The sequence below is a fragment of the Myotis davidii genome, unplaced genomic scaffold (assembly GCF_000327345.1).
Source record: "Myotis davidii unplaced genomic scaffold, ASM32734v1 scaffold205, whole genome shotgun sequence".
In the NCBI taxonomy this organism is placed as follows: domain Eukaryota; kingdom Metazoa; phylum Chordata; class Mammalia; order Chiroptera; family Vespertilionidae; genus Myotis; species Myotis davidii.
The window spans coordinates 3,732,519-3,752,967 of record NW_006297573.1 but is presented as its reverse complement, the minus strand read 5'-3'; the positions used below and the strand labels follow the sequence as shown (position 1 = coordinate 3,752,967).

General features: G+C 38.0%; 1 protein-coding gene across 1 annotated transcript in view; it reads right to left on the bottom strand.

Annotated features, from left to right (window-relative positions):
• Positions 1–20,449, bottom strand: part of LOC102771187 (cAMP-specific 3',5'-cyclic phosphodiesterase 4B) — a 435,382-nt gene that overhangs the window by 331,446 nt on the left and 83,487 nt on the right. Inside the window, exons 2-3 of the mRNA XM_006773277.2 lie at positions 10,297–10,409; positions 5,004–5,239 (exon numbers count right to left, since the gene is read on the bottom strand). Of these exons, the coding sequence (XP_006773340.1) occupies positions 5,004–5,239; positions 10,297–10,338 (278 nt within the window). The 5' untranslated portion in view covers positions 10,339–10,409. The remainder of the gene's footprint in view (positions 1–5,003; positions 5,240–10,296; positions 10,410–20,449) is intronic.

Genomic DNA, 20,449 nt, shown 5'->3' with positions numbered 1-20,449 from the left:
GAACATAGGGGTGCATATATCCTTTCTGATTGGTGTTTCTGGTTTCTTGGGATATATTCCTAGAAGTGGTGTTACTGGGTCAAATGGCAGTACCATTTTTAATGTTTTGAAGAAACTCCATACTGTTTTCCACAGTGGCTGCACCAGTCTGCATTCCCACCAGGTCTCTGGTTGTTTTTATTTTTCTATTAGAGCCCTTATTACACATATCAGTCATTTTAAATCCTATTTCTGATCATTCTAACATGTGTGTCATATCTGGGTCTGATGTTTGGTTTGCTCCTTTTTTTCTTGCCTTTTATCATGCTGGGTAATGTTCTTGTTAAAAGCGCAAGAGGATGTATCAGGTAAGAGAAACTAAGGCAAATGCCATTAGTGTGAAGTTTCATCTTAATCTGGCTAGGGTTTGGCTGCAAATGTGTGTGATCACTATGGATGCTGGAGGTTTCAAATGCCTCTGGTATCTTTGTTTTGCTCTCCCATTTTCTTTGCCCTTCCCTAGAAACTACTCCTACATAAAGTCTGTTTCTCCTGAAGCTCTTAAAGCTTTAATCTACTCTTATTATCTTGAAACCCTGTTGGTGTGGTAGTAAGGTGTTCAGGGGAAGCATTTCATAATTTTATAATTAAACTTCAGATTTGCAGTGGACCTATGTCACAAGTGTTTCTTAGCTTCATCCCACCCTTAGGTAAGATAGACAGGCCAGAGGGGCTAACGTTGAGGAAATGTCCTGCCCCTAGCTGGAATGGAGCTCTGGTAAACTATTTTTCCCCAAAAGTATGACTTTTTAGAATACAGTCTGGGAATATTTCAGAATGGTTACTGTACCAGAGCAAAAAGGGAAACTTTCTTGGCTCTTCACTATAAGAAAATGATGAGGTTACTGGAGGTAAAGTCCCCCAAAGAAAAAAGTGTTTGCATATCATTTGGCAGCATGCAATATTTTTGCAAAACAGCTGAGTTCTTCATGTTCTACATAGCACTAGTACAGTGCTAATTTAAAGCTGCTGGTACCAAGCTTAAGTGGGCAGCACTAAACTGAATTTTCTAAATTCATTATCCATTAGAGCTTAAGGAGAAAACTGTAGACAAATCTGAATTCTAAACTGAATTTTCTAAATTCATTATCCATTAGGGCTTATGGAGAAAACTGTAGACAAATCTGAATTCATGTAGATTGACAAAGGCCATTATTTTTAGAATACTAAAATAACTACTAGGTGAATTTTCTGGTGATACAGTTCATTGTAGATGAAGCTTTATATTTTGCTCACACCCTGACAAACGAAAATGTGGGATTAAGACCCTAAAGTAAAGCAGAGCAAAGATGAAGCACATTAGAGGGGAGCCAGACAGCACAGTAACTGAGCCCAGTACTGTATGGGAAAGCATCAAATGGGCAGAGTTATCCACTCTGAAAAGATGCAGGTGGGTACAATTTGTTTTACAGTAGATGCTTTTATCAAGTTCCAAACTCAGAACCTTAAGAATACTTTAAATAAATCAAGTAACGATATGGATAGAAGTGAGGAAAAAGTAGCGACTGGAAAGAGGCACAAAAGAAGGCCTGCGGGTGCTGGTTACAGCTCAGTTTCTTGATTGGGGTGCTGGTTATATGTTTGTATCCAGTTTGTAAAACCTTATCAGGTTATACCCTTAAGATATGCATACTTTTCTGTATGTAGATTTTTAATTAAAAAAGTATGAATAAGAACCATCAGAAAACAGATAATAAAAAACAGACCCTTTGCTCATTTAAATATCATATCATATTTAAATGAGCAAAGGGATAAAATAACTATTCTCACTATGTTTTTAAAATTTTTTCAAACCTTCAAAATATCTACAATGTGTAGGCAGCGTCTAAATTGGTTCCCACCTCATCGTATTCATACCCTTGTACAGTCCCTCTCTTTATGTGTGGGCTAGACCTAATGAATAGAACGTGTAAATGTGATGAAATGTCAGTTCCTAGATTCAGCTGTAAAAATACTTTACTATTATCTCTCTTTCTCTCTCAGCCTTTTACTCTGGGAAAAATGAGCCACCATTTTATGAGTAGCCCTCTAGAAAGGCATTATGGCAAGAAACTCATTTTTCCAGTCAACAAGCTGCAAGCACCTTGTGAGTGAGCTTGGAAGCATATCCCACTCACTTAGTCTAGCTTAAAATAATTGCAACACTGGCCAATAGCTTGATTCTAGCTTTATGAAAGATCCAGTCAGAGGTACCTAGCTAAGCCACAGCTGGATTCCTGATCCACAGAAAATGTGAGACAATAACTATTTGTTACTTTAAACCATTAAGTTTTAAAATTATTTCTCATGCAGCAATAAATAACATACATGCGGGGAGAAGTAAACTACACAAAATTACCTAGCATCTTTAACAAGTAAATAAATGCAAACTCTAAAAATTTAAAAATGCAATAAAACAGAATATTCAACTTAGTAGATTTAACAGCAAATTTGACATAGTTGGAAAGAGAACTAGCAAAGTGGAAAGGAAAAAACAAAACAAAAGCAATTACCAGAATACAATCCCAAAAGACAAATAATGAAAATAAGTTATGGAAGATATTAGAGTCAATGATTGAATATTCTCATACTTTCAAAAGTATCCAGGTAATTGAAATAAAACAAACATATTATGAGTGAATTACTAATATGCGGTGTTGTCTGACTACATAATATATAGTTTCTGGATTATGTCTAGATTCTCCATTTCCCTATCAACTACTGATACCCAGCATGAGGCTATTGATACTTTAAACATGGCTTCTAATTTCCAGAAGGATTTATTGGCTAATGATCAAGAGGAGAGAAACTGCCATTTGTTGATCACTTAACATATGCTTTTAACTAATCTAGGTACCTTATAGAGATAAGCATATTTACTTCTCACAATGGCCTATGGAGTGAATACAATTGCTCTCTTTGTACAGATAGATATACTCAAGTTAGACGGATAGACAAGCATGTCCCAAATGTCAGAGTCTGGGAATTGATACTTCCACAGAAGGGACAATTCCAGAACTCTCAAAGTATCCTTGAGTTAAATGAACTCAAAGTTTGCAAGGAGTATTATTTTAACAGATACAGCACCACACCTGTCAAAACTGGACTCCTGCTTATGCCAGTCATCACTTTCTCTTGTTGTTGGATTGTGAGGAATTTGTTCTGGGGAAGCCTTTGATGGTAGCAGGGACAATAAAATAGCTCTAAAAAGCATATACTGGTATTTACTAACTGGTGTGAAGCATTTCAATACTATAACAACTGACACCATTGTCAACATGCTGAAAAATAAGTCTGTGGACTCTTTACGACTCCAAATCTGTGAGTATGCAGAAACATAATCAAGACTAATCACACAAGCTATGTGATTGAATAAGCAGGACGGGTGAAATGTGCCCATTTTAGTTCTCAGTGATTGGCTATGACTGTTTCAATGTTAATTCAGCTAAACATAAGATGTAAGTCAGTGCTTTTCAAATGTTTAGCCCAGTGTCCCTAGAATGTGGTAATAGGCCTCTCAATCACATAGAGACTCTTTGGTGAGCTACTTCATGCTAATAACTATGATACCTGGAGTCTTGGTGATGTAATCCTTAGTGTATTTAATAACCATCAATTAGAAGGTGACCTGCATTATTAAGTGAGCACATATTGGACTACCCATCAGCGTAGTGGATAGATCGCAGCATGTGGCAAGGTTTTATGGCACACTATACAAATCACAGATTTTAATGAATTACTGGAACTGTATTGCACAATGATTTAATATGTTTAGCTCTGGTCCTTAATAAGTGATAAAAACAAAGTGATTTTAAAATCACCATATTTCTTGCTCTCTCTCTTTTCTCCTTCTGGCTCCCCCATGATGCGAGTACTGGTAAACCTGAAGTCGTGATAGTGTAATTTACACTATCCTCATTTTGGGGGATTCTAATGCCAGATAGTTCAGTTCCTTCCATAAGTCCCTGGAGCCTTTTGAGCTCCTGCTGCAGTGCTGGAACTCAGAAGGAGTGTGGCCAAGTAAGTCTGTGGACAGGCCCCTTAAGAGAAACTGCTTGGGACTCCAGAAGCCCTCCATCTTACTCAGTGTCGTGATAGTGTAATTTACACTATCCTCATTTTGGGGGATTCTAATGCCAGATAGTTCAGTTCCTTCCATAAGTCCCTGGAGCCTTTTGAGCTCCTGCTGCAGTGCTGGAACTCAGAAGGAGTGTGCCCAAGTAAGTCTGTGGACAGGCCCCTTAAGAGACACTGCTTGGGACTCCAGAAGCCCTCCATCTCACTCAGCCACACTTCCCACTGGTTTTTACAGTCAGAAGTGATGGGGACTTCTCTTCCTGGCACTGAAACCCGGGTTGGGAGGCCGGTATGGGTCTGGGACCCCTCACTCGTTAGGAGGCCTCCACATGCAAGATTTTCTTCCTGATATTTATCATCACACTTGGGTGTGGGACCAGCTCATTCAGCATCTCCACTCCTCCTACCGTATCAATGTGGCTGCTTCTTTATATCTTTAATTGCAGGACTTTGGTTTAGATAGATTTCAGGTGGTTCTGAATAACGGTTGTTCTATAGTTTAGTTATAATTTTAATGTAGTTGTGGGAGGATTCGAGTGCCGCATTTACCTATGCTGCCATCTTGACCGGAACTGATATAATATTGATTTATTAAATTAAACATATTCACACACATTCAATAGTTCTTTTTATAAAAATTTCATGGGAAGTCATTTTGCTTTCCCTTGACATTAATAATAAAAAAAGTATCACATTTCTTCCTCAATAGGCTCCTTCCAATCTAAGTAGGTAGAAAATACCTCTACTGTTACAAAGGTTTCATCTTCTACCCAAAGGAAAACAAATTGTCAAAATGTCAATAGCCTTAGTTTTCCCACAGATAACTAATATTTTAATAAGAGGAACTTGTATTTGGAGTAGTTGGAACATAAAACTTAGAATTGACATTTAATGTGGGGGCTACTCACCACTCTTGGCTTACAGTTGTAATAGCAATGCTTGGAAGTGTTGTCAAAGGCAGCGTGGTTGGTCTGGAAATGCCATCGCCATCAGGGGTCCTGGCCCTTTCACTCTGCCTTTGGGACAGTGGTGGTAACTGTAAGTTTCCTGAGCAACACCGTCTCCCTCTCCAGAGGTCAATCCCAAGTGTGTTACTAGAACTGTAGGATTTACTCAAGGTACACTCAAAATAATCTTTAACATTCTGGAGGATCCACAGGGGAAGAAAAAAAGAAGAGAGAGAAAAAAAGAAAAATCAAATGTTAAAAATGATGCACAGTGGAGTAAAATAAGAAACTAAATGATCAAGTTGTCACTCAGAAAGTCCCGATTCATTATCCCACAATCGGAATCTAACATTGATGTCAAAAGCTTAAGAGAGAACAAGAGAGAAGGAGGTTAATTCTCAAATTTTAGAATAATATATCAGTTGCATATTCATGGTGATCTTTAGGACTGCAAGTAATATTTCCCATTTATGGGAAAATTTTGAGATGTTTCTTTCTTTTGCTTTGTAGTTGCCTTTTATTTGCTAAAATGAAAGCTTATAATTGGGAAAAAAAAGTAGAAAATCAATGATATTCCACAACATAGGAACAATCTTTTCTGGCTAAAGTATAAAGTTCATAGCTTAGTGTTTTAAAGTAAAAATATTTTCTATCATAGGATAGCAAAATGGAATAATTATGGAATTATGGCTGACTACTATTTTTGTTCCAATAGAAAGTCTTCTCAGGATTGAGATTTTTTTTTATTTTGTTTTTTTCTGTGTGTGGTGTGTGTGTGTGTGTGTGTGTGTATGTATGTGTGTTTATTGCACACATTATATAAGCACTGAGAGAGAGAGGAGTTTAATTAATCAAGTTCTTAGCTGGACTGCAATGTTTGATACTTGCCCTAATGTTGACATAAATGAAATTATTGTGAGAAGATAAAAGCACTGTCCTATCACCAATGATTAGAGTTATTTATTCTTCCTATATATCTTTTGGTGACTGTGGTTCCTGGTCCTGTTGGGAGTGGGGATCCCAAATGAATTATTGCCTGGTTTACCATCCAAACCAGCTCAAAGACAGAAAATGTTACAGCACCTCAAATGGCCACTGATAGCAGTTTGGAGTTTGAAAGATATAATTGTCATTCTGTACTCTTATCTTAACAGGGAATAATGGAAGTCTTACCATCAGGCCAAGGTCTCTCACTAGAAAATCAGTATGTGCCTTTAAAAACAGCAGGTACTTCCTACTAACCCTTCCAAGTAGACTTAGGAGACCTAGGACTAGACGTCCTGAGGTTTAAACAAACAAACTTCTCTGCCCCCACTCCTCCACCCATCCTGGTTTATACAAGAATAATTAACTCACGTTTAAGGGTCCAACTGTGTTCATTCAACAAGTATCTGTTGCACACCTATTATAGTTTTGCACTGTGCTATTTAAGAAAGCTACAACAGCAAAAAAACAGCATAGTAAATGTTCTCATAGAGATTGCACTCTAGAAATTTATACTTTCTGATCTGCATAGGACATTTTGCTGATGGAAATGTAGGCAAGAATAGGCCTGACAATTTGCAGGGGCCTCACTTGCCCTGCTAAAATGGAATATAATCATATTTTCTTGTGCTTGGAATATAATTATGGTTTTGGAATACAATTTATTTGAGATTCCATAGAAACACACTTCAATAACAGGAAGAAACAAAACAATCTAGAATTTCCTGCAGTTTGAAATAGTCTGGAATGTATTCAGCATTTTACTGTTCAGTAACTGGTTGTTATATTAAATGCACTGTAGACCTAGCATTTACTGTATTAGTGTGTCCGTGTGTGTGTGTGTGTGTGTGTGTGTGTGTGTGTTACAAATAAGAGGCTGAGGTGAAAACGTAGAAGAATTAAGTTTATTTCTCAAAAAACACTCAGACTCGTTAAGAAGACAGAATATACAAAGTCTTCCTAAAGAGAGATTAAAAAAACAAACTAAAATTCAGAACTCATAACTATAAATCAGTTTAGCTCCAAATTTGCATGTAAAGAAAGTACTGATTATCTGCAAAGCAAAGTCTTAAGACTATACTTTCCCTCCTATGCAAGAAATACTGTACCAGAGAACAGAAACAGGTATATCATTAAGTTAAATACCAACAATCATAGTCTCCCAATAAATTGGATATTTTTTCTCTTTTAGAAAATGGGAATATTATCAACTAGGCTTTAATATTATAGCAAATGAACTAGGTACTTATTTGACACATGTTATTTGAAAAGTAACAAAGTCACACCTACCATAAAATATCCCCCCCACTGACTTGCCAAGAGGCTTGAATTTACAGATTTAAAGTCGTAAGTTGAGTTAAAGGAATGTGTTTGAAAAAATCTTAGTCAATGATGAAAATACATTACCATAAATGATCATAATGGAAAAAAGCTTTTTAGAAATTAAGTTAAATACTGGAAACATTAACAGTGGTTTAAAATGCTAATTAGCCCATGTAGAGTTTTTCATAATTTCCTAAAGCTCTCTAATTTATACTTATAATTTATACAGTACTAATATTTTCAAAGGCAAAATCTAATTCGATTAATTCTCAACTACTGAACTTACGACCTAGGACTTATTTTCTTGTAACCAGCACAACTCTAGCTGACACTACACCACTCATCGCATCACAGATCTGGGGGAAAGGAACAGTCATTTGAATGTGTCCTTTGGAAATCACAAATTTTAAAATGTATCACACTGACTAAAATTAACTTACGTCTTTATAACCCTAATGGAAACACTCAGTTTTGAATCATCCTCATCTTCTTGGCTAATCCTTGTTTAAAAATCAATATTTTTGCTAATGTAATTCCAAAAGGTTATCATAAAAGAAGAGCTAAGGTGAAACCCTGCACTTTGGTAGGAAAAATTTGGAGGGAGGAAGAAAGGGAACACCAAAGGGATTCTTTGTCCTATCCCCATATTAAAACTTACCTTAATGTCAGGACCACTAAAGTGTCCACATGTCAGTGCCTAAGTAGTCAAGGCTTTGTTGTTCCTGCTGTTGTTTGTCTTTTGTTTAGTGTATTTCAGTCATTTTTAGAGCTTGCTCTAATTTTGGAATTTTTATGATTAGACTCATAGTGAGAAAATGGGATTAGGTATTTCCAAGGATATATAGTGTGCTTACATACACATTCAATTTGAATAGTAGGCCAGCAAATGTTATCGAAACTAGAAATGGGAAGTATTGGAAGCATTAAATGACCCTCAGGGCCCTCATCTTTGACTGTGCAGTGCATATAAGAATTTTGCAAATTCTTATATGCAACCTTCCCATCTTTTGACTGTGGCAACAATGGCCTCAGGGAGGATCGGGATTATAACTGGAGGATGAGATGAAAGTGAAAGAGCAGTTATCCATCTTTTAGATGGCATGCATTGCTTAGTTTTATTCTTCCAGAAAATAGAATCTTGGAGCACACAGTATACAAATAGTACTAATGAATAATTCCAAGTTGATTTTTTAAGAGAAAAGGGATTTCTAAATTCCAGAAGTTTCCCTTTAGATATCCTGAACGGAGCATGAATGTCTAAACACAGCTTTCACTGTCTGTAACTGAGAACATGGACTATGAATTAAGGGACATTCCCTTGTGGTCAAGCAACAGGAAAGGGGGAAACAAAGAAAGAAAACATGGTCATGGATAATGGGAACAGAACACTCATGAGATCCCTTAACAATAAAAAGTAGAAATAGCGATGGCAAAGGAGTATGTATTGGAGGACAAGAGCCTCATAGCACGCCTAAGTCTCCTTCTGCACTTGCAGGTCCTAGACGTCCCCACAGCCATAAAGGGACACAGAAGGTAGCTGAGAATTAGCCTCTGCTTCCCTGTCAATAACTTGCTGCAGCCTGGGGCAAAGGGACCAGGAGTCCATGAGGTGAAGAGCCCAAACGTTAAGGGCTACCCGAAAGCAGGGCTGAATCTTTTAAACAACCAGATCCCCCACTGAATACTTAGGTAAAGAGCCCAGGAAGTGGAGGAGAAGGTCAAACTCTAAGTGAACTGAGACGTTGCACTGCTCATGCAGAGAGCACCATCACCTGCTACCCCTGTCACAAGCCGAAGCAGCGCTGGACCAAGGGCAGAGACTAAACAACCAAAGATCTGGGGAAATGAACTGTTCCTCAACTGGACAACAGCAAACACTAGCAGAAAAGGAACATGCAGGACAAGGACAATATCACACATATGTTACCACAATGCTAATTATTGTTAAGTCTGTCCCTTTGCCCAATGGCACGTGATTAAAGGGGAAGAATGAGAGCTGGGAAAAATCCTGAAAGACTGGGACTTTATCTAAAAGATAACATTTTACATCAACCTGCAAGTTCAAGTTACTTTCAGGCCCTCCCCCACCTGTGAAAGAGGAGTTTAACAACAACAAAAAGTGAGCTATTGCAGAGAACAACGAAAATTACTTTCTTTTCCTCCCTCCCTCCCTTCCTTCTGCAAATCTGATTAGTGGCATATAACTTTTAACTCACAAACATAAACTGAGTAAAGACTGGACAATTAAAGATACTCTAAAGGGGAACTGATGAATAGAAAACAAAGGAGATACTTCATCTTAGGTGTCCAAGATGCAAGGCTCTGAAGATGGTGAGTTTACAGACTTCTCCAGATGACATGGGACAGGGTTTCTCAAACATACTATACATATCTAGTCACCCTAGGATCTTGTTGAAATACAGTGTTATCTGTAGTTCTGAGGTGTGGCTGAGACTGCATTTCTAAAAAACACCCAGGTAATGCTGCTGCTGCTGCTGTAAGGACCACACTAACCAAGACCCAGAAGACGTATGCATCACAAACTTCTAATGAGCAGTTGTCAAAGACCCCCAACATAGGGGGTGACTCTCAAAGGTTAGTTGTATGTGAGTAAAAGTGTGAAAGAAAGTCATCATAATGCAGGCAGCATGACAAGAGGAGTTTCTAAGAGTTAGGTTGTGGGCGTGCACCAGAGATTGATGGTTTGGGGAATGAAAACCATAAAGCTCAAGTGGAACCCATCTCCAAGCTGCAGCAAGGGCAGCGCTCCTGCTGTCCACCTCGAAGAATACTGGGTGCAGGTGCTGATAATGTCTGGGTCGTAGAAACACTGAGTGACAAAGTGGTGGTGCTAAACGTCCTTGCCTATCCTTCGTACAGAATTGTGGAGTGACTCCTTTAATGAGCAGAGAAAAGGTGGATGGAATCTCTGACTTTTGGAACTTACATCATCTGCCGTCACTGTCATCACACTCCTGCTTTTCTTCATTATAGAGACGAAAAATTTCCCTTCTCAGGATGCCTATTGTTCAGGGTAGCTTTGCTGACAAGTTTTAAGACCTACAAGGGGAAGAAAGACACACAAAATGAACAGTTTGGTATCCTTAGTCAAATATAAATTTGCATTCTCCAAATGAACATTTGAATGCACGCAATATACATGCACAAGTAAATATCACAATTTAACAAGTCAGTGCAATCTGATATGTGAGAAAAGAGGTTCACAAAATCCAAAAATCCAAGAAATAAGTGCAAAGCTATTTGGGAAAAGAGAAAATTGTGATAACTGGGCTCCCAAATAACCAATGATCATTAAGAATGTAGATAAAATGTATATTTGTAAAGGTTTTTATTCTTTAACAGTTATACCTCATACAATATGTCATTTGATTTCCATAAAAGTCTGTGAGATTGTTTTCTTTTTTTTTCTAATGAGAGAACAGAGGATCAGGAAAATCATTTGGCCAAGGTAATAGCTAAGACATGGCAGATTTAGGCCTTAAGAAATATGATCCCTTGATACTATTGTCAAAAAGGGGGGGGGGGAATACACCAATACAAAAAATATACATGGTTAAAAAATTCTTAATTTCAATTTTACTATTAGTTTAAACCTCACAGATGAATAGGTACTTGGGCAAGTATTCATCACAGAGAATTTTAACAACCAGTAACTAGAAAAAGCTAGAATTCCCTGATTCATATCACACACACCTGGGCATTTTGAGGTAGAGACACTGCAGTTCATGACGTTTGTTTTGTGTAGATCAACAACCTCAATAACTACCAAAATGTAAGGGTGCATCCTAGTTGCGGAAGCTCAAAAGGAAAACTCAGGCTATTAAAACAGGCCCAAATTTAAAGCTGAGCCATCTGATAGCCTTTAAGAGAATATGAAGAGTTCTGAGTTTGCAGAATTAAACTGGAAAAGATATGCTGTAGAAATCATCAAATCCTTCAAGAACCACTTGTCCACATGGTGATTTCTCAAGATCCCGGTAAAGAAAATGTCCTGCATTTCTGCTTAGCTCAAGAAGCTCCTGTTTTTTTTCACTCTGTGTATTTAAACTCTTAATGCATGCCTGATTTGAAAAGTCTGCTTCTAGAACATGAAGATATATATAGATGAAGAGCGTAATGAAATGGTAGCTGTGTGACTGGGAATACTAAGTAGTGGCATTGTAGCATCACCCAGGAAACCAGGGTTGAATCTCTACCACATAATTTGACTATATTATGCAGGAGTTGGCGACAAAACTGAGAATAGATATGAGAGTGGGGGGAGGGAGAAACTTAACCTTTATAGTGTTCTAGGGAGAGAGCCCTATGGGCTTTTCAGGGATTTGATTCCATAGTTCAAGAAAAAGAATTTCCTCAGCATACAGCAAGGAATGTTTATAATTGCTGAATTCTTCTAACACTCTCCTAACAGGAGTAGGCAAAATTTCAGGGCTTGCACTCAAAGGCTGCTTGAAACCTAACAAAAGTAGACAAATAGCAGGTATTTTATCACAATTACTATCTTGAGTGCCTCTGTGAGGTGGAACCCAAAAACGAAAGTTTATGCTGCTAAGTTCAATAAGAAGGCAAGATTCAAAATTCAAGGTTCACATGCAAGTCATAAAATTACACCCAATGATTATAATTCTATAAAAATACAGGCATAGAAAAATATTAAATAACCTATGGATTTTCTATGAGTTATAGGAGGTTACCTTTCTTTTTAAAATTTTTCAAAATGTTGTGATATATTATTTTATGAGCCACAAGATATATATAATTCTCATAAATTACATGAGACTATTAACTTATTTTAAAACAATCCTATTTCTACAAAACTTAGTGTTTCATATATTTGGGGTCAGTTTTTTTTGTGAGATAAATGATATATACTTATCTTGGATGAAGAAATGAAGGAATGGCAATAGGCTAAGACCAAAGTCTTAGGCCATAGCTAGTTGACAAATTATGGTATCCTAATATCTTCTAGGAGCATGCCAGCTGAACTCATACAGTTAACAAAATAGATGCAGCATTATGAAATATATACAACTGGTAAGTTTAGCATCAGGACTATCAAGATACAAATGTGCCCTAACCGGTTTGGCTCAGTGGATAGAGCGTCGGCCTATGGACTGAAGGGTCCCAGGTTCGATTCCGGTCAAGGGCATGTACCTTGGTTGCGGGCACATCCCCAGTGGGGAGTGTGCAGGGGCAGCTGATGGATGTTTCTCTCTCATCGATGTTTCTAACTCTCTATCCCTCTCCTGTCCTCTCTGTAAAAAATCAATAAAATATATTTTCTTTAAAAAAAGATACAAATGTTATTGTACTCAAAGAGTCATAATTAGTAGGGTATATTTCTATGAATAAAATAAGAAAAGCAAAGTGACCTCTAACAAATAATTTCATAGAATAAATTAGTAGGAAACATCTATGAGGCAAAATTTACTTTTTATCTTACATTCACATTGCTTGGCAGGAAATGCACTTAAAAATAGGATTAAACAACACAACTGGAGTAGAAATCTCTAGGCTCTCTTCAGAGAAGGAACAATGATCAAGTTTGCCCAGCAGAAATGAAGAGTAAAACCTGAACTATCCCTTCTTAGACTTGTGCAAGGCATGATGGGATACAAATAAAGCTCAAAGCAAATCCAGCCCCCAAGAATTTTAGGTTTAGTTAGAGAAGAATATACTTTGCTGCATAGTAGGTGCTCAAAAATATTTGTTAAATGAGTAATTAAAAATATAATTAAATACTGAAATCCTATTTGTGAATAAAGCTCTTCTAAGATGAAAACTCTCCTCAGATGAAATAATTGGTGTTGGGTTTCAGGAAAAACTTCAGGGAGGAAATCAGGTTTAATTGATTTCAGAGAGAAAGAGAGAGAGAGGGAGAGAGAGATAAAAACATGAATGATGAGAGAGAATCACTGATTGGCTGCCGTCTGCACACCTCCTACTGGGGATGGAGCCTGCAACCTGGTTATGTGCCCTTGATGGGAATCGAGCCCAGGACCCTTCAGTCCACAGGCCAGTGCTCTATCCACTGAACCAAACCAGCTTAGGCAAAATGAGATTTCCTAATAATAAAAAGTAGAATTTGTTTAGTGGAGATAATGGTATGCAGAAATAGGGAAAGAAATTTAATATACTGAGTATGATACATGTACGAAGATACCATGCTAAGGAAATTGATGACAAGCAGAAAGATAAATTTATCCGGGGAAACACCAGGAGATGTTTTGGCAATCTAGAGGATTTTTGCCAGGCCTTAGCCATGGAAATAAATTTAAGTTTTGTGACACTTTGAGTGTGAAAGCTTATCAGATAAATCCATGGGCCTTCAACTGGGAGCAAGCCTGGCTAGGAAAAGCAGGATCTCAAGTAACAAGGCAATTTTCCAAATGTTCTACATTTTAAAATGTATTATTCTATATTCAGAAATAAACCCCAACATCTGTTATGTAAAATAAAACAAAAAAGAAAAGAAGGACAGATTTTTTTCTGGATATTCCTCGTTTGACATCCTTAAGTCTACTCCTCTGCCTGTGCCCCAGGAGACTGGTCCTCATGTTGTACACAGTTAGTCAGGCCAAAACAGAGCAAGGACAATGGACCAGGTACCGAAGGTCACCAGGATGGAAAACCTGGGGTGCCTAGCAATGGACAATCAATTGTAGGGTGGGCCCTAGTCCACAGGGTGACTTTTCCTCCCCTAGCATATCACTGGTCATGAGGTTTGGATACCCTGACCTTTTCCTCCCTAGAAATACCATCTAGGCCTCAGTTGTATTTCAGCTCCAGGCCCAGATAAGCAACAAAACCAGCCTCAGGACCAGCTGCATTGAGTAATGATGCCCCTGCCCTAGTGCTGGCCAGTCAATCAGTGGAGACCCAACCCTGAAAGACCCAACCCTGGAAAACCGCTGCTATTCTATTAAGATCTTTCCCTGGCACCTCTCCTAAAATCTCCACCCTTAAGACCCTTAGGATGGAGGACCCAGCTTACTCACCCTCCCAGGAGCACGCTATGCCTTTCCCTTCCCCTTCCCCTATCCCCTCCAGACACATTACCATTAGCTTCCTCACTCCCAAGCTCCAAGGGCCCTTTTTGTACCTCTATAACTTGTTTCCTAAGCCCATTTAATTTAGGAATTACTTCTACCTCTGCCATTTACCCAATATATACTCTCTTACAGTTTGGGTCTTGCTCTGAATTCTTGCCTAGCTGGAACCCAAGTACCGAGGTTGTTGAATCCAGGTTTGGTCTGACCCCATCAGTCACACACCTGGTGTGGTTCCCACCACCTACAATACTCAGAGACTACTGTGCCCATGGCTCCCTAGCCCTCTGGACTGAGTATGTTCAGCCAATGGGAAATAAAAGACAACATATTGAAGGACAGGAGAAAAGAATGGTCCCTCCTTGCTGGCCCTGGTGTAGCAGTGGCTAAAGTCCTCTAAGTCACAGCCCTACAGGCAACCCTCTTCTAAGGTGACAAGTTTCCCTGGGTTCCATTAACTAATGTCTCCACTTAACCCTTCAGATATAAGGCTGGTAGCTCTTTCCATTGTTGCTAGCCTTAAGTCAGCGGTTCTCAACCTGTGGGTCGCGAATGACCCTTTCACAGGGGTCGCCTAAGACCATCCGAAAACACATATATAATTACATGTTGTTTTTGTGATTAATCACTATGCTTTATGTTCAATTTGTAACAATGAAAATACATCCTGCATATCAGATATTTTTTTTTAAAAAAAAAATGTCAAGCTTTAAATATTTACTTTAAAAAATTTTCCTATTTCATTTATTTTTTTAAATATTTTTTTATTGATTTTTTACAGAGAGGAGGGGAGAGGAATAGTTAGAAACATCGATCAGCTGCCTCCTGCACACTCCCCACTGGGGATGTGCCCACAACCAAGTTACATGCCCTTGACCGGAATCGAATCTGGGACCTTTGAGTCCGCAGGCCGACGCTCTATCCACTGAACCAAACCGGTTTCAGCTGCATATCAGATATTTACATTACGATTCATACCAGTAGCAAAATTACAGTTATGTAGTAGCAACAAATAAATTTTATGGTTGGGGGTCACCACAACATGAGGAACTGTATTAAAGGGTCGTGGCATTAGGAAGGTTGAGAACCACTGCCTTAAGTGCTTCATCATCCCTTCCCCCTTATCCTCAGCCCAGCTCACACGTTTTGTAAATAATACCACCCATTATACTTTATTTACCCTCTTTTGGGAGTGCAATCTATTTCCTGCTGGAACACTGCCTGATAACAGATTTGTTCCAAAAACTTTACAAAGCCAGAGGGCAGTTTTAAAATATCTTCCCTCAGTGACTGACCCAAAGCAGGGTCTCAATACCCTGTTGAAAGAATGAATATAGTTGGGGTTCTAGAGTGGTTTATGGCTTTTAGAAACAAAATCAGCAGGCATTCTATCAAGTTGCTTTTGTGAGGCAGAAATAGTTTTACATCATCACTCTTTGATGGCAATGATGATTCTGTTTGGGAATGTTGAAAAATGTTATAATATATTTAATAGCATTTTGTTATAATATTTTACTATAAACATTATTATAAAATAGTATGTAATATAATTTCATATGTTATATGTTATAATGTATTATTTTATGCTATGTATAATATGGAAGGCTAAGGGTTACACATGCCATATCATTGTTGGTTATTAGTATCAGTTGTCTTTCATTTAGGCTAACATAGATTGAGAATTTATCATGCTTTTAAGTACTATACATACATGATTTCAAATATGTGTCATAAAATCGTTGAATTAAATAAGGTGGGCACAATAATCATAACAGGTGAGAAAATCAAGTCTTGGAACAGTAATGAAATATGGCCAACATCTACTTTCAGACTAGAGCCATTTTGGTTCTAAAGACAAGCCTCAACCTATCACTATGCAGCTAACTGGATTTTATTCATCTTTTCGAGGTAGAACTGAATGAAGTGATTTTTATTTCATTTTCTGACGTCATAAATGTAAGTTAAATGGATCAATTTTCCATAACCATGTGCTTCAACTGTGTAAGAACACAAACAGGAGTAGTTTTTAAAAAATACTAAAGTTTTTAAGTGCCTCAAATTTAAGGCAAATGTAGGTGAGAGAAGAGTTCAGGTTTTATTAATTTGAGATTATTCTTCTATCAACAAAATTTGATTCTCAATAAATAGAACACCATATGTTTCATTAAAACAAATTATTTCTAAGGATTTCTAAGGTGATGAGTAAATACGATGACCATAAATTCCATTTCTGGCATATTGTAATAGTTTTCCTCTGGTTTTATATTTCTCCACATAAAAGGTGCTTTTAAAGTTATATTAATCTTTTATAACATTCTGTTCCATTCAAAGACTACAGTGTTCCTCATATAATTTTGCCTTTTCCATTTCTCCCTTCTCCATAGATATTTAAAAGCTAAAATGAGGTAAAGGACCCTTGTTGAGTAGCAATCATGTGACTTTCTCTTTCCACAGGTTAAAGTTGTCAGCTGTAGTAATCCCTCACTGATAGAAATGTCAACTTAATTATAATAATCATTTTAAAATACTATATTAAGTCCTGATATGCCAAGGTTGTGGGTTCGATCTCCAGTCAGGACACATACAAGAAGCAACCAAGGAATGCATAAATAAGTGGAACAACAAATTGATGTTTCTCTCTCTCTCTCTTAAATATGTAAATAAATAAATAAATACTTTTCTAATAAAGTAAAATAAAATACTATGCCATGGCTACATGCTAGACCCAACCTTCAAGAAATGAGAAAAATAAGGGTAATCGTCTGCCTATATCGCCGCCATCTTCCGAAAACTCTCCGCTACTTTTTTTTCAATTTAAAGATTGCTCTTTATTTTGAAATGACCTTCAAAAAAGTTTCATTTTGTTTTTTGTGTGCGTAATTGATTTATTGAACATTCTGAACTCAGTGGGGCACAGATATGTACTGGTTTCCATTTTTCTCCGATAAGTGCTCTCCATCTGCAATGCCAAATCTATTTCATCTTCATTCGCAACAGTTCAGATTGTGTCCGTAACTCTAATTTATAACTGGTTTAAATCACATGTCCTCCTTTTTTTCTGGGCTCAGTGGCCAGACTACGTGAGGCCACTCAGTAGCCAGTGTATAGAACTCTGCACCAGAAGAGGAATTGGCCTGCTTTTTCTTCCTCCTTTCCTTTTCAGGTTCTAGCTCCTTCCACATTGAAGCGGAGTAGAAGAGTTAATAAAAAGAAGCAAAACCTTCTTACTTAATGGAGTATTTAATTACAGTTCACTACTGAGTGTCACTACTTCTCTGGCAAAAAGAGACTGTGTACTGATAACCTCTGTAAGACAGGTGTTCAAATGTTGGCTCTCCTCAGAGGTGAATAGGAGCATTCCTATTGGGAAAAAATAACTTTTCCACTCTCCTCCACTCCCATCCCTACTGGTATGCATTGACACCTTGCTGGTAAGGGCCCCTTGAGCAATGGTCTACTCTCTTCATTGAAGAAATGGCAAAATGTCCTAAATCCCGATGCACATGACCCAGGATAAGCTCAAACATCCTTGTAACACCAAGTGGCTGTTTTAGTGCTATCTCTCCTCTCCACCCTATCTTTCTCCATTTCTCTTTATCCTTTGCTCAAAGAGGCACAGAGAACAGAGCAGAAAGTGTTCTGCATAAGTGACCAATGGAGAAATGAGACACTCAGTTTTTTATTAATGTCTTTCAGACCCAGACACCATTCCTAACTCTGTTATGTGATGCTGGGGCTGAGGCATCGCAAACTACATTTCACGGGTTCTCTTCCCAACTGGCTTCCTGTAGTGCTGACAATGGGAATTATTAGTAGGAAACTGGAAGAAGAGAAGGGACTCTCTTCTTCCTTTCAGGAGTGGAGGCAAATTGGGCACTCCCTCCTGACAGATCCAGAACCACCACACAATATCTTCAGCAAATGTCTGCTCACTAGCTTTACAGCAATCTCTTGGTGGTCCCAGCTCCTACCATGGTGACTCCTCCTCTGCACTCCTAGACTCCCGTTAACACCATCATCCCCTTTCTTCCCTCATTAGAAATGGTATCTGCTTCACCAATCTTTGGGTTACCTGGCTGGCCCCTTTTCCTTTTCATCATTCAATACTTTTGTAATTAGTTTTGTGTGTGTGTTTTTTTGCTTGTTTGTTTCTTGTGTTAAATTCCTTTTGTTTTCCTATCCAGAACCTAAAAGATACAGAAGTTAATTGTCCTTTTGTGGAAGGCAACTTCCATCTCTAGGCCAGTAAGTAATTCTCTTCTATAGCATGACCAATGGACACAAGACACTGGAGGGTAGTGGAGGCTGGGGAAGGTCAAGTGGGGGGCAAAAAAGGAGACATATTTACTACACTTTGTAATACTTTAAGCAATAAAACAAAATTTAAAAAAAAACCCTCTTCACATTCTATCCTCCCCTACCCAGAGTCAGTTTATATGAGCAGTGGAGGTTGCTGGGGTGCTGAGTGGTATCAGAATCAATCTGACATCCTCTCAGAGGGAGTTGCCTGAGCACTTTTGTATACTGCTTTTTCTCCTTAGAGAATATGTGATATTTTCAGGTTTTTAATCCCCTATTTTGGGTTACCATCCCCATTTCTTGCTTAACGGGAAAAGTCCTATTCTTCAACCTTTCAGATCTTAAAATGGCCATTTATGAAATGATGATAACATAATGGGACACAAACATTTCTTTCTTTTGTTTTTTAATAGCCTCAACTGACAAACTAAACAATGGCAACTTCATGTCAGCCCTCTAATTCTTTGGAGATTTTATTGATTCATAAAGTACAAATGTCTAAGAACCTCTACATTAGACCAGTGGGTCTTAACTTTATAAAATAACTGCATAAAGTCTAGTATAAGAAAAGGAGAGTCTTCTAGTTTGGGCTGGCATCTAATACAGTACGATCTGGGAGGGGGGAATTTGGACAAAGCAGAGTGTAAATTGCTATCCCCATTTGCAGCTGCACAGCTGCCCAGCCATAGCTACCCACCTAGCTCTGTGCGTTTGGTGTCCTCAGTTGTCAAGAGGGTTGTAAAGCAGTTGGATTATAATTATCCATAAATTTTATGAATCCAATGAAATTCTAGGAAACTAACAGAAGTAAACAAAAACTATAAAAATCAATTCTCTAAACTCAACACATGGGTAAACATGTCCAGAATTTGATACATAAAGTATAAAACTCCTCCCATGAGTTTGTATCTACTGGTCTCATGACACTTTCAGAAACTCAGGACTTGCACTCAATTACAGCTGCTTTTGGATTCGACTGTTAGGAAGATAAACAGAAGCCAAATGTGCTTCCTCCTAAAAATTGTTGTAGTGGGATGCAAATAATGAAAAGCAAACAAATTTAAGAAAAAAAAAGTGTATGTGATATGAAATGGCATTTTCTATGTAAAACTTCTTAAGACTATGAGCACCCAACATTTAGATGTAAGCATTTCTGGGAGAGAAAAATCAGCTTGTTTAAGTATGCAATAAGTATCAAGGACTTTAGAGATAAAAATTGATAACTATTAAGACAATATGAACTTAAACCATTAGCTTAGCCTTGAGACAAGATAGTAAGAAGCTAGGAAAATACCTTGGTAAGTGGAATGGGGAAACTGAGACAGGTAACTGATTTGAACTGGCCTCATCCAACACCCTGATTCACTGCCTCTGTCTCCTGTGCACAGTGGATTCCTTAAGCATTAAGCCCTTAGGGCAATGAGGTTCTGATCAGCATCAAATAATCTTAGGGAAAAAAGCCTCAAGACTGTTGACCATTGAGACAGAGTTTTGGTCAAACGATAATAACATTTAGGATTCAGTTGTATTTCAGCTTCAGGCCCAGGAAAGTGAAACCAGAACAAATGATGCCATGGCTGGCATCAGGATCACATGCAATAACCAATAACCCCCCACCCTAGTGCTGACCAGTCAGTAGAGAACATGACCCTGACCCTGTATGCTCATTTTGATGAATAAGCATACTAAGGGCATACCTGGAAAGCTGTGATGAATATTCTATTGAGAACC